This window comes from Petaurus breviceps, unplaced genomic scaffold (assembly GCF_028583685.1).
Source record: "Petaurus breviceps papuanus isolate PSGF00001 unplaced genomic scaffold, PetGlider_PUasm1.0 207, whole genome shotgun sequence".
NCBI lineage: Eukaryota > Metazoa > Chordata > Mammalia > Diprotodontia > Petauridae > Petaurus > Petaurus breviceps.
In genome coordinates, this window is record NW_027185850.1 from 32,501,855 (window position 1) to 32,516,005 (window position 14,151).

At 47.0% G+C, this 14,151-nt stretch overlaps 1 protein-coding gene across 1 annotated transcript; it reads left to right on the forward strand.

Moving 5' to 3' along the window:
- The first annotated feature begins 903 nt into the window (after nt 1-903).
- LOC138164853 (zinc finger protein Gfi-1-like) lies at nt 904-11,310 on the forward strand. Its single transcript, XM_069092772.1, has 6 exons — nt 904-1,232; nt 1,889-2,089; nt 4,631-5,088; nt 5,270-5,407; nt 6,977-7,142; nt 9,837-11,310. Exons 1-6 carry the CDS (start codon nt 1,118-1,120, stop codon nt 10,013-10,015), a joined length of 1,257 nt encoding a protein of 418 aa, XP_068948873.1. The 5' UTR covers nt 904-1,117; the 3' UTR covers nt 10,016-11,310.
- The last annotated feature ends 2,841 nt before the right edge of the window (nt 11,311-14,151 follow it).

The window sequence follows — 14,151 nt, forward strand, 5'->3', positions numbered from 1 at the left end:
TCCTAGAGTCTGAACGTTTCTAGAGTCCGAGGCTGGGCCTCCAAGGCCTCTCCCATCATTAAACAACTTTTAAAAAATTTGTTTTTTTTTTGGGGGGGGGACAACCGGAACGGAAAATGCAATGCCCCTTTCTTACAGGTAAAAGCCAGGGATTGAGGATTAGTGAGGTCAGGTCTCCTGTTTACTTCACTCCCCTCCCCCTCATTGTGTCTTTGATACACTCGGCCGCCATTTCCAGAGCTAATTTACTCTCTATAGGCTGTGTATGTGATTTTCCTTAGACATTTGATTTCTGCCCTTGGTGTGTATCTGCCTGTCCCTTTGTCCCTCTGTTTTTGTCTCTGTTTATCTGAGCTTGTCCTCTTTCGCAGAAAGGACCCTGGCTCAGGGCGGTCCCTTGGCCTCCTAGCTACCCCTATACACAGTAGGCGAGCATCTCAGTTACCGTCCAGTGCCCCTCCCCTCCTCCCTCCCTTCCAGATGACAGATACAGGCCAGGGATTGAGTGACCGAGTTCGGGTAACCGAGTGAATCGAGACTGTCTCACTCTTGGCTCTCCAGGAGGGTTTGATTTCCCCAGCGAGGTTTGAGGGGAAGGGGAGGAGTCCCGAAGGCAGGGGATAGATATAGAGTACTTTGTGGAAACAGGGAAGGAGAGGCCAGCTGGGGGATGGAGAGGAGAGAGCCTGAGCTATCCTAAGGAGAGGCCCCTTTGCTTCGAGGGCCGTCATTTTATGATTTGGGTTTGCGTCTGTGGAGGCAGCCGGCGGCTCTAGCCACCTGTCTGAGTGCCTGCCACCTGGTGAGCGGAGCAGCGCCACAGAGGCGAAGGCTCCTCCCCAAGGCGGCCCCTCCCTGACCCTCTCTCCTCTCATTCCCCATCCCCCTAGCCAGGCGTCTTTCCCTCGAGCATTGCTTAGTCCCCTCCCAGCCTTGGGTCTCTTAACCCACGCTTCGACCCTTCTGTCCCCGAGCAGGTCTCCTCCGAGGTGGCAGCTTGGAAGCCGAGCAGGTGTGACCCTGGAGTGAACTTGGTGCTCGCGGAACCTGGAAAGAGGAACGGAGAGGTGGTTGCGCTTGCACGAGCAGGGGCAGCAGGAATAACGGCGAAGAGAGGATGCCTCGGTCTTTCCTTGTGAAGAGCAAGAAGGCTCACAGCTACCACCAGCCGCGTTCACAGGACCAAGACTACGGCCTCCGCTTGGAGAATGTGTTGGCGCAGATCTGTGCAGGTGCGGTGCTGTGGACGTCAGGACACTGAGGGACTCGGTGGCCAGAGGCGGAGTAGATTTGGCTGCAGCCCCATTCGGTTAATATGTCGTTGTCCCCTAGTCAGCCCCGACATTGGCCCTAGGTCTCCTGACCGACCCAGCCTCTCACCCGGAGCCCTTTCTGCTTTCTCCAGTCCACCCCGGGTCCGGTGCCTCCTCCCTCTTCTTGGAGCCGAGTGGAACGTGGGCTTCTTTCCTTTCTCTTCTCGGTCCCCCATTCTCCTCCCCTTGGATTTCTCCAGTTCCTTCTGCCACAGCTATTGTTGTGTTATTTTTGTTTGTTTGTTTTAAAGAGTTAGCTTAGGAGAGACTCTACCCCCTTCATCACTCCACCTACACTCTCTGCTTAAGCCTGAGGCTCGGTATGCTCCGTGGGTACTGTTCCACTTGCTGTCCACTCACGTCCACTGGCCTTTGATATGGCAAAGAGAAATGTGCCCTTATTCCGGGAGTGGAGACAGAAATCTGTCTCCAACCCGCTATTTCTGGTCCAGTATTGTACCAGGCTTCCTAACTCTGGAACTCCCAGGGAGTGCCTAGAGGGGACCCCTTTCCCCCACATCGTTGCTCTCAGGGCTCCAACCCTGGACTGAGGGATCTCTCTCGCTCTTCTCCAGAGGCAGACAGCAAGATGCCAGGAGACTCGAGCCCTGAGCCTTCTGAACCTGAGCCCCAAGGCCCTATCTCTCCAGAGTCCCAAATGACTGAGGGCCCTGACGCAGTCTCAGTGTCTCCAGCCAGCTGTGAGGGCAGCGTCTGCGATAGGAGCTCGGAGTTTGAGGATTTCTGGAGACCCCCATCGCCTTCCGCATCTCCAGGTAGCTAGAGCCCTGGGTCTGCAGGGAGGGAAGGAGGAAAGGATATTAACCAATTTGGGGCAAGTTGGCATCGTGGGGGACCTCTGAGCACAAGTTTGTGTCCAAATTCAGTTTGGGTTAAATCCTGGTCACTATGGGCAAGCAGCAGAGTTAAGATCCAGTACATTTCGCACAGTGGGAGCAAGGGGTCCGAGTTATTTTGTGTGTATTTTTCCCCAGAGGGAGCATTAGGGGTTTCTTGTTGAGATAGATTGTATGCTAGATAGGGAAAATCCCCCATTTTTCCCTCTTTAGCTTGAATTTCCGATCATAATTCTTTAGAATTGGGGGGGGGGGGTGAGGTGGCTAGAGAGCCCTCTTGTCCTGTCCCCACCGAAGGACAAGACATTTGGGGACAGGAAGGGTGGAGGCCACTGCTGCTTCGGGTGACTTTCTGAATTCAACTCAGAGTGAAAGGGAGGAGGCAGGCATTTCCAGGGGGTGTTTTCCCTAACTCAGAATGTCCCAGTAAAGAGGGCACCCCCCAACAGTGACTCTCACATGAAGTGGGCAAGAAGGCCCTGCTTTAGAGGCTGTGTGTGTTTTTCTGTGTCGGGAAAAGTCACTGAAAGGAGGAGTGGGGAACTGAATTTAGTGTCTTGTAGTTAAAAAATGGTTTATACATTCAATCATAGAAGATTTCATACTAAAAGAGGGACTAAAGGACAAAAGGTGTTTCTATAAACCAGACTCCCTCCTGGCTTTAGCAGCCAGGGTTCCATACCCCACCAATGTCTGTCCAGATCTCCTACCTAATCTAAGATTTGATCTTTGACCTGGAAGGGGGGGGGGGAGTATGCTCTGTATCCCGACTGGCTCCCTTAGGCTCACCCCCATCTAATCTCATTCCTTTCTCCAGAGCCAATGATCCTGGGGAAGGGTCTTGCTTGAAGAGAATTCCTAACCCCCAGCTTTTCCTTTTGTTTAGTTAGGGAACCAGAGCTGAGACCTAGCCAAAGACTCAAGGTCTCCTTGGTTGTAGGACTCTGAATGCAGTGAGTTTTTGTGAAAACGAAATAACTGCACAGGAGAGGTATAGGAAGAGGAGGAGCTGAGGATGGACAAAATGAGCATCTCTTTCACTGGGAAGGCTGGTTCCTTCTGTATTCCTGGCCTGGAAAAATTAGAGCCTGTAGTTGCGCTGTATTTTCCCCAGAGATGGAGAATCCTCGGATCTGAACTTAAAAGAATCTCAAAAGTCATCCAGCCCAACCCTTGCTTTACAGTTCAGGAAGCTAAAAACCAGATAGAGAAAGTAACTGTTCTAGGCTGTAATCAGTTAGGGGCATGACCAAGCCTAGAACCCACATCTCCTGCTTTCAGTTCTAATACTTTTCCCATTCTGCCATCTCAGAAGTACTTTTTACTTTTTTTTTACTTTTTGCTTTTTTTAAGGGGCCTTCAGACTTAGTTCCTAGCTTTTTAGAACATGCACACCCCCATTATTTTCCGAGACAGTGTATTATTATGATTTTGCTAAAACCAAAACGCCAGTGTTTCTATGAATACAGATTCTCCATGTTTACCTTGACTACTGCGTACTCGATCTTGTAAGGTGCAAACACAGGATCTAAGCCTCTCTAAAACATTTTCTAAATAAACACTGGGCCGATCCTATTAAGTGACACTGATTGGACTATCGTCCAGCGAGGTTGTGTGTGCATGCATATTCTACTCGCAGCATATGTTTAAAATTATTAGTTTGAGAAAAATCCGTGAGTATGTGTGCAGCTTTTGGAAACAAAAACACTTTTAGAGGATCGGGAAATCTGATCAGGTGGGAATTTAAGTGTATAAATTCTACAGTGCTGCCCTGGATATTTGTCTGCCCTGATCTAGTCTTGTGATGGTTTCACCTCAAAGACCGTCCAACTGCGGTCCCTCTCCCCGCCCCCACCCTTACCTTCTCCTGCCCCTAGTTCGATGCTTTTCAGCTTTCCAAAAGATAAAGCCAGTTTCTTGTTTCTCCTGGTAGATGCGTCTCTGCAGCATTTTGTGATTCCCCTTTCCCTCCCGTTCTACCTCACATCCTGCTAACTCCTTCACCTCCCCAGCCCACACCCCACATCCCCCACCCCATCCTCAGGGAGAGAAGGAGGAGGAGTCAGTTTGGATGAGTTCTGCCCCCGACCTCCCGAGAGAGGTAGGCGAGCGCTGTCCAGAGGCTGAATTTTCTGACCGTGAGACTTTTTGTCAGAAATCTGTCCATGCGGTGTTAGGGTCAATTCAGCCGCTATCGAAGAGCTCCTACTCAGTGCCTATCCACGCAGGGAATGACAGCCCTTGCTCCAAGTCTTGGGCATCGGGTGGGCGGGTGCACCCTGGGCCACACTAATTCGATCATTGTCTTTTAAGGAAAACAGAGGGATTAAGATTAAAGATGCATTTCGAGGCTGGGTGGATTTGGGGACGAATTTTTGTTGTTTGCTAGAAGAGTTAGTACATAGCCTCGAGGCTGGGAGTGGTTGTGACCGTGCCCTGACGTCCCCGCTGTTTCCACAGCGTCCGAGAAGTCCGTGTGTCCCTCCCTGGACGAGGCGCAGCCTTTTCCGGTGCCCTTCAAGCCCTACACGTGGAACAGCCTGTCAGGCTCCGACCTAAGGCATCTGGTGCAGAGCTACCGGCCTTGCCATGCCCTGGATCGAGGCGCTGGATTGGGCCTCTTCGGAGAACGGAACTCCGAGCCTGGCGCTCCGGCAGCCCTCTACGGCCCGGAACGGGGCTGTGGCGGCGGGGCCTCCGAGGGTAGTGGCGGCGGGGGCAGCGGCGGCTCCCCCCTGGGCCTGTATAGGGACTTTGGTCCTGCTGCGGTGGCGGCAGCGGCCCGCTTATACGAACGACCGTCGGCAGCTGGTGGGCTCTACCCGGACAAAAGCTCCGGCATCAAAGTGGAGTCCGAGCTACTCTGTACTCGCCTCTTGCTCAACAACGGCTCCTATAAGTGTATCAAGTGCAGCAAGGTGAGCGGGGACCCAGTTGTCCATCTGGCCCTTTCCAGTCTGTGCGCCCTGCCCTCCCGTCCGCTCCTTTGACCGATGTCCCGACCTTTTCTGTGCCTTCCCTCTAGGTCCCTGAGCCCCTCAGCTCCCCCCCTCCTTTCAACTTCTTTCTTCCCTCTCCCCCACCCCCACTGCACCCTAGGTGTTCTCCACACCCCATGGCCTCGAGGTGCATGTGCGCAGGTCCCACAGCGGCACGAGACCTTTTGCCTGTGAGATGTGCGGGAAGACCTTCGGGCACGCGGTGAGCCTGGAGCAGCATAAAGCTGTGCATTCACAGGTAATGCCGCCCCCCCCCCCCAGCTCTCCCGAAACCAGCAAATTAGTGGGTCTCGTACCCAAACGTGAGAAGAGGCTGATGTTGCCGTGAATGACTGACTCGACCAAATCACTCTTTAAGAAGTAGGGTTCTTGTCTTCCCAGTCTGGTCCTAAGGGGCTCCACCCATCTCCCAGTGCTCTGGAATAACTTTTCCCTACTACTTTTCTCCAGCAGGGTACTATTTTCCTATCTAGCCCCCTCTGACGTTTACTTATTGACTGTATGACCCTAGACAAGTCATTCAACTTTTCATTGCCCGGTGCACAACTCTCTAAGACCAAGAACTGCCAAGTAGGTAACATTTGCTTTGGTAGGGGGAGTTTCCTATGTCAATGAAAACACAGGTCCCCATCCCCCCCCCTTAAAAAAAAGGCTTCCAATCCCGCTCATCATTTTAGTTTTGGGGCTTGAATGTTTCAGCTTTCCTTAGCCCTGCTCGAACCTCTCTCCTTTCTCCCAAATGGCCCAGTTTAGTGCCCCTGGCCTTCATGCCTCTTGTGACTAAGAAGAGCATCCAGTGCTCTGGCAAAAATCTGTTTGCCCAGTTAAGGATCCAAATGGATTCCTTATCACCCTGATTTTGATAGACACATAATTGGAAAAGGCTTCTCTGTGTGTGGGAAAAGGTCATTCAAACAAAAGTCTCTGTGGAGATTTTTCAAAGGACAAGGATGAAATCTATAGCTGGAAGGGATTTTAAGTCCAACCTCTTCATTTTGCAAATAAAGACACTGAGGTTCAGGGAAGTTTAATGACTTGCCCAAGGTCACACAGATAGTAAATGTCAGAGCAAAAAAATGGAGGAAGGATCCTTTGGCTTCAGAGGTTTTCATTCTTTCCACTGTGACATCAAGAGTCCTAACCAACTAAGAGGTGGGAAACTTTGAAAAGTCTGCTGGGAAGGGAGAGTGTATGTGTGTAAATGGGTGTAAGAAATTGAGGTGGGGAGATTTTGTCTTCAGAGAAGTTCACAGTATGAGAAGTGTTTTTGTAGGGGAAAAAAGTGTCTAGGGAGAGAGGAGGGGGGAGTGGAAAAGAAGGGTAATATGGGACAAAGAAAATGAGGGGAACAAGTAGCAAGGGAGGAAAACTTGTGGCACTTAGGGGGAGCATGATATATGGGGGAGATGTTTTTGTGTATTAATGGGTAGAGGTAGTAAGGGAGTCAACTACTTACATTGTATCAGCCTGGGTTAACTTCATAAGGATTCAACAATTGGATCCAAGAAATATTTATTAAGTGCCTTTATGTGGGGGAGGGGGAGTGGGCACTGTGCTAGGGACCAGGGATACAGATGATGAAATAATCCCTGATTTTAAGGAATCTAAATGACCTCTAAGGTCCCTTTCAGTTCTAGAAATTTATTCTCCAGCAGCTAACAGTCTCCTGGTGAGAGGGAGATGGATGGTACAACAATTACATATAAGTAATAACAAAGTAATTTCTAGAGAGCTCTTATTAGTGGTCTGGCAGAGAGGGGAAGAGGAGGGTTGCCACCTAAGCTGGTACCCCGTTCTCTCTCTACAGGAACGAAGCTTTGATTGTAAAATCTGTGGTAAAAGCTTTAAGAGATCCTCTACCCTCTCCACTCACCTGCTCATCCACTCTGACACCCGGCCCTACCCTTGTCAGTATTGTGGGAAGAGGTTCCACCAGAAATCGGACATGAAGAAACACACCTTTATCCACACAGGTAAACATCTGGGGTACCACAACCCAAACAGCCCACCTCAGAGTCATGCTCTCTACACAAAAGCACCTTCACCCTTTTTTCTTTTGTCCATTTACACATACATCTTTCTATATACACTCTGTATTCCACTGCTGTCTATGTGCCCCTGGCCTCGAAGAGTGTAAGGTTCACAGTAGGTAGGTTTGGAGAAAGCCACTTGAGTGAGGAGGCCAGAGTGAAAATGAATCACTGCCCAGGTCAGTCCCTTTAACAACATCTGTCCCCAGTTTATTTAGAAAAGGGCACGGGGTTGGGGGGGGGGGGAACTGCTAGGTGGTGCAGTGAATAGAGCACCAGCCCTGGAGTCAGGAGGACCTGAGTTCAAATCCAGCTTCAGACACTTAACACAAAAACTAGCCATGTGACCTTGGGGCAAGTCACTTAACCCCAATTGCCCTCCAAAAAAGAAGAAAGAAAGAAAAGGGCACCGAGAATGATCATGGCACAGAGTGGTGGTGGTTTGGATCTGTGTCCCCTAAGTCATGTCATGTCGTGTGTTTCCATCTCCAAGAAAACCTTCTATTCTTGTTCCATCTCCCCACCCCCGCCCCCAGCTGTTGCTACCAGCTCCAGAGTTTGGGGTCTGAGCTTCAGTCTTGATATTTGTACAGAGATGTTTGTAGGGCTTCACTTTGCCTATTCCATGGAGCCACTTGACTACTGTTACTTGTTTTCTTGATTGCTTGGTCTTTTCTCAAAGCTTACCTGTCTTGTGTTCCAATCCTTCATTATACCGAACTTTATTATCTAATCTGATGGGTTTAAGGGAGTGATGACTGGAAAATGCACCAACCTCCCAGATAATAATTCTGTTTTGAGTGGGGAGACTTCAATGCTTTAACTGCAAAGAATCAATAATATGAAGATTTTGTTCACCCCAGAGGAGGCAGTTTGGGGCCTGGAGGCCTCCCAGGGCTCTTTTAATCACCCCTGAGGTGGCCACCAATGCATTGGGTGGTCTAATTTGTGATTATGCCTTTGAATACTGGTGACACACTGGTACCTGTTAAGTCACAGTTTTCCTTCTCCCTCACCCACCTTTCCCCAAAAAAAATCAGACGTAAAACCAGGTAAAATGAGTAAAGAGAGTCAGTAGAACATTGGAAACTCCCATGGTTATAAAAACCTCCAAACCTCTTGCATGAAGCTTAGATTCCAAACTTGTCTCTGCCATGCATCAGCAAGGTGTTAGACAACTCATTTCCCTCCTGGGTTCATCAGCTGTTTTATATGGAAAATAAGGGACCTGGACTAGGGAGTCTTTTCTGGTCCAAGGCTCTGAATCTGCAAGTCTGGAGCATGGACTGATGCTTAGGACAGTACACTGGGTGGAGAATTACAGGCAACCTGGGGAGGACATGAAAGCATCAGGTGTCTGGAGAAATATTAAAAGGGAGAAAGAGATACAGAAGGGAGAACAGAGGTTCCCAGAAGACCACCTCATGGACCTTCGATTTTGTCTAGGGCAGGTTTTAAAGTAGTGGATGGAAAAATGTGTTCATCTCCTGCATTTGCCCATTCACTAAATAATGCAAGAGTTCATTCCTGGTAAAGGGAAAGCCAGTAGGTCTATTGTTTGCTTGTTACTTAATTAACAAACTACGATAAGAATGTGCCAGTTTCTAAAGAATCTCAGGAAGAGAGAGATGGATTATCCTTATAAGACCAAAGGGAGTCGGGGGGATGACTGGAAAAAGACCAGATACTTGCAGCAAAAAACTTGTTGGCCAACCTTGGATCTTAAAATTAGGACTCTGAGGTAGCTAGGTAGTACAGTGGAGAGAGTGCAATCAGTCAAGATCACCTAGGTTCAAATATAGCCATAGACTTTTCCATAGACTTTTAGCTCTGTGACCTTGGGATAGTCATTTTACCTCTCTCAGCCTCAGGTTCCTTTTGTGTAAAATGGGCATGATAACATCATCTACCTCCCAGAGTTGTTGGGAAGCTCAAATGAGATATTGGTAAAGCACTTTGCAAACCTTACAATACTAGTTATTTTTCCTACACTGGAATTCCAGTCCTTATCCTTTTGTCAGACACCATGATAAGCTCTGGGGATATAGAGATAAAAAGGAAGAATATTATCATTGATACAAACCATCACTTACCGTCTTTTTGTGCCTCACGATGCCCCCTTGCCAATTTGAAATTTTCACTAGGGGATTCAGAGAAACAAGAGGAAGAATTGAATGAAAAACAGTGAGTTCTCCTCTCCTCTCTGTACAGTTTTTTGCTCTCTTTGAGAGTGGGGTGCAAATTAGATGGTAGGAGAACCTTTTGTTCTTTTTTCCTATTGAAAGAAGCTAATTGAAGCCTAGGTTTGGGGTATCTCATTTAGGACAGAGGCCAATGGAAAATGCCATCATTGTGATAATAGGTGGCAGACCACAGGTCTTCATTACTGTGCTTTGCCCAGAAAGATGACTGTTGGTGCCTAGACTCACATGTCCATAAGTTTCCTGTATACTGCCTGACTGCTATAATTCAAAGATCCTTTTGCCATGGGTAAGCCTGGGGTTTAGGGGGAAGCTAGTTGCTACCCTGGGAACAGGGCAGATTTCTCCATACCTTTTTGAGGGCAGGTGATTTATCTAACAGATTTTTTTCTTTCCCACTTGCACATCTCATGACTCCAAATCTACATCTTTGCAGGTGAGAAGCCCCACAAATGCCAGGTGTGTGGTAAAGCATTCAGTCAGAGCTCTAATCTCATCACTCACAGCCGAAAGCACACTGGCTTTAAGCCCTTTGGTTGTGACCTGTGTGGGAAAGGCTTCCAGCGCAAGGTGGATCTCCGGAGGCACAGGGAGACGCAGCATGGGCTGAAGTGAGTCCAAGTCAAGATGCTGAAGCATCAGTCAACACTATTGGGAACAGACCCTCCTTGTTCTGTCTCATCCTTCCCCAGGTCCCTGTATCCCATTTCTATCCTTCAACCTCTACTCCTCTCGTGAATCAGAGATCTAATGACTTCTTACTTCTCTCAAGTAACCCAGAAGGAATAGCAGCGACTTTAAAAAAAAATCGACCTAAAGTGGAAACAGACTTGATGTGTCTTGGAAGCACTGGACAAGCTCACACCCCTGAAGCTTCAGACTCAAGCTGGGATCAGACAACTCCATTCACCCCGTACCTCTGCTCACCCCATATTCGACGCCTCCACCCAACTGAGAAGTCCTCCAGTTAGAACTGGAGATCTTCCTTTCCCCTGAACATTTGACTAATATTTGAGTAATAGAACGATGCACAGCTTATAAACCAGTACAGCTGTAATAATGTTAAAGGAAAGGAGGAAAGGGGCTTTATTGCTACTATTTCTTCCATGGAGTTTTTCAAAAGCCCCATGTCCTTTCAAGGCGATTAAGCTATCTAGAAGTACACAGACTGACTCTCTGTGCACTTGCAGGCTTGTTCAGAAGTGGAAATAATTGCTACTATATGCTACTCACAAATCCACAAGCTTTATCAAGACACCTGTGCCAGACTGGGCAGGAGAATAAAGAAGAGTGTATGGCATTTGTCTGAAAGGGTTTGAGTGTTTCCCTGTGGGAAAACAATGGACCAAGGGCTTGCCAATAAAAGCTAAAGAAAAGAGGAGTGTATTACTACTAGAAAATCTTCTGTTGAACAAATATCTACTAAGCATCTACTGTATTCGAGACATTGAACTAAGGCATTGTGAGGGATATCAGATGAGCTGTACAAAGTCCTGGCTCTCAATGATCTTGTGACATAAAGACCAGGATTGGCCATGACCATTGTCATGCCCTTGGAGAGGCAGTGACCAAAGAATGACCCAGAGGGCACTACTAGCTTTTCTAGAGAGACTGGAAAGCAGCCGAAAGGCTATTTCAAGGACACGTTTGTAACTTTTGCTGGTTGTTGTTTGTTTGTTTTTTTAATTTCTTAAACTTGTATTTGTTAAAAAAAAAAAAAAACCTCTGGACCTGCAGACATGTGTGACCGGTGGATTCTGCCTTAAGCACACTTGCATGTTCCTTAGAGGAGAAGAATGGGGTGTTGACTTTGACAAGGTTTGTCAGTGTCTGTAGATGTTATGGAGTGGATTGTGTTTATTGATACATATTTATTAGAGTAACATTTAAGTTAATAAAGTATTGAGAATGTACACGTGTACTTTTATTAAGTCAGTGGAGAGAGAAGATGGTAAGATACAGAAGAAATTCAGTTTTGTCTGAATGAAAGAAATAAGTAGAATCAGGAGGAAAATAAGCTAATATCAGAATATTGATGGTGAAACTCAAACCAGCATCTAGAAATGATTGTCCTGTGGGTGACATTTTTATAGCGTTTGGGAATTTACAAAAATATTTTCTGCATATTTTCTCACTTAATTTTCATAACCCTGTAAGGTTGTCCCCCCGCCCCCCGCCCCCCTCCCCAGGCTTAGAAAGGTGGGATGATTTGTACATCGACTCATAAATGTTAAGTATCAAGAACAGGATTTCAAGTGTTGTGCCCCAAGGAGTGCTAGATTTGGAGTCCGTGGCCCCTGGTTCAAATGCCAGGTCTGCCTCTGATTTAACTGTGTGACCCTGAGGCTAAATGTGACCACAAAACCTCTCTGCCTCAGTTTCTCCATCTGTAAAATGTGGGAAATAAGTTTGAAGATCAGATAACACAGAAAGAAAGCACTTTGTAAACCTTATAGCCCTTTATAAATGCCAGCCATTTGTTATAGTTACCATCTTGGGCAAATCACTTAAATGGCCCTTGGCTTCAGTTTCTTCATATAAAATAAAGCAGTGAGATTAGCTGATCCTCAAAGTCCTTTCCTGCACTAAATCTATGAGTCTATAATCCCAGCCCTCTTCCCATTAAACTGGGGACCTTTTATCTCTGTGCCTCGAGCCTTGAGCGTTTCCTCCCACTTTCCATCTGCTCACAGGTGACAAAACCAAGCCCTTTCCTGTGGAAGCCCCAAGGCTCTGTAGACACTTTCAAGCCAAGAGCTGTAGTGGTGGAGATTAGCAATCAGGAGACTGGTTTCTAAACTTGGCTTTGACCTCAACTATTTCATCAGCAGTTAGTGCTTAGCACAGTGCTAGGCACATAGTAGAGACTTAATAAATGTTTACTGACTGACTCATATCAAGACAAGTCACTTCTTTGGACCTCAGTTTCCCCAACTGTGAAATGAAGGAGTTAAACTAAATTAGAACCAGTTTCCCAGCTACCCTTGGAGTTTCAAAACTAGTCCCAGTTCCTCTTAGAAGGAGAGGGCAGGGAGTGAGTGAGTGAGATTAACTAACTTTTGGTAAAGTCATTGTGAAGCAAGGGGACAGTGGTATTCAGTGCAGAAGGCTATCCCTAGACTCCAAGCCCACCCTGGGAGATACTTGTGCAAATTGGCCCCTCAAATGTGTGGGCAGTTCTAATAGTGTACAAAATAAAAAGTAATCCCTTGGAATTCTGTGAAAATAATTAGGAAAAAAAATCATTGTAGCTCAAGGCTCAGATGCCCAGGGTTCTGTTTGGCTGAATTGACTTCAAATACTAAGTACCTACTAGATGCTAAGATCCAAAGACAAGTTAAGCAGTCTCTGCAGAAGCTTACATTCTCCAACACAACTCTGACCTGCATTGTTGTGTTCCAGACCCTGTCCACCTCTATCCTTTTCCCTCATCCCCAGCTGCATTTGGATTTTTTTTCCTCGTTCATTCATCCTAAGTCTTTTCTCATTCCATTTTTATAGCTTTAGCTACTTAGTTGTTTAACTTATAAAACGAACTTATAGAAGAACTGAGTTGTCAGGAGAGAGAACTCTGGGAGGAACTTCCTGGGATGCTTTGCCAATAGTCCCCGATGGCCATTCATTGGATCTTTGGCGTCCTGATGTTCTCAGAGAAAAAGAAGGAACTTCCTTCCCCCACAGAAGTCTTCAAACAGTATGGTTATTACTGTCATGAGAATAGAGAAGTTCAATATAGGTTTTAGTATAACTGATTGAAATGCGGATGTCTCCCCTCCTTGTGGAATGCCCCAGTTGCCTTTCCAGACCCAAGACTTAATGACATTTTTAATTCCCCTATATATGCTATATGGCGATACCCCCTCCTCCCCCCCCTCCCCTCCAGGGATGCTGACGTTAGGGAGTTTGCAATTTACTGGAGGAAACGTCTTAATTCTCCTGGTTCAGAATCAAAACAGATTACTAGACCTGTTACCATGTGAAATTTGAAGATTGTAAATATCTTAATGTTATTACTTGATGCCATTAAAAATGGATCAAGAATATTCCATGCCGCATTATTCATGAGGGAGGCTCGAGGCCTTTTGTCTGCTGCAGTAACAGTAGAAACAGTAACTGGAGATATCAGAGCACACCTTTGTTTCTTTCTCTAAATTTTTAATAACACCTTCAGCTAGCCAGTTGGTGAAGCTCAGCCCTGCACAAAAGGGGAAAAAGCAGAGAGATCTCTGGGAAGCCTCGGCCCTTTCAGTCGTAGAGGTGATCTACACGGGCGACGATCAAATTACCTATCAGGTGTGCGGAGCGATCAGGATTCAGGCCAGCCGAAAAGGTGAATTTCATCTGATTGATTTGAGACCCGAGAAGAGAACGGAACAACCGAGGGGAAAAAAACTGCACCCCTAATTAAAAGGATTACGCAGTATTTCCCATTGACAAAGTCAGACCGCTTGGCTTCTAAGACTGGTGCTCAGTGTTTGTGTAAGACGATTTGGGTTTGTTTTGCTTTTACCCACATCGGTTATGTGAAGAAGGCTATTTCAGAAGGAGCTCGTGACATCGTCTTCATGCTTTCTCTAAACTGCAAGCTTTGTGAAGAGTATGGGAGAGACACATATTCAGGGCAAATAATTTCCTATACCTGTGCCTCAGTTTCCTCATCTGTAAATGAGGGGGTTGGAGGAGAAGACTTCAGTCTAAGGTCTTATGAACATCACCTCACTTTTCAGAGTTCCAGGCAACTATGTGCTACT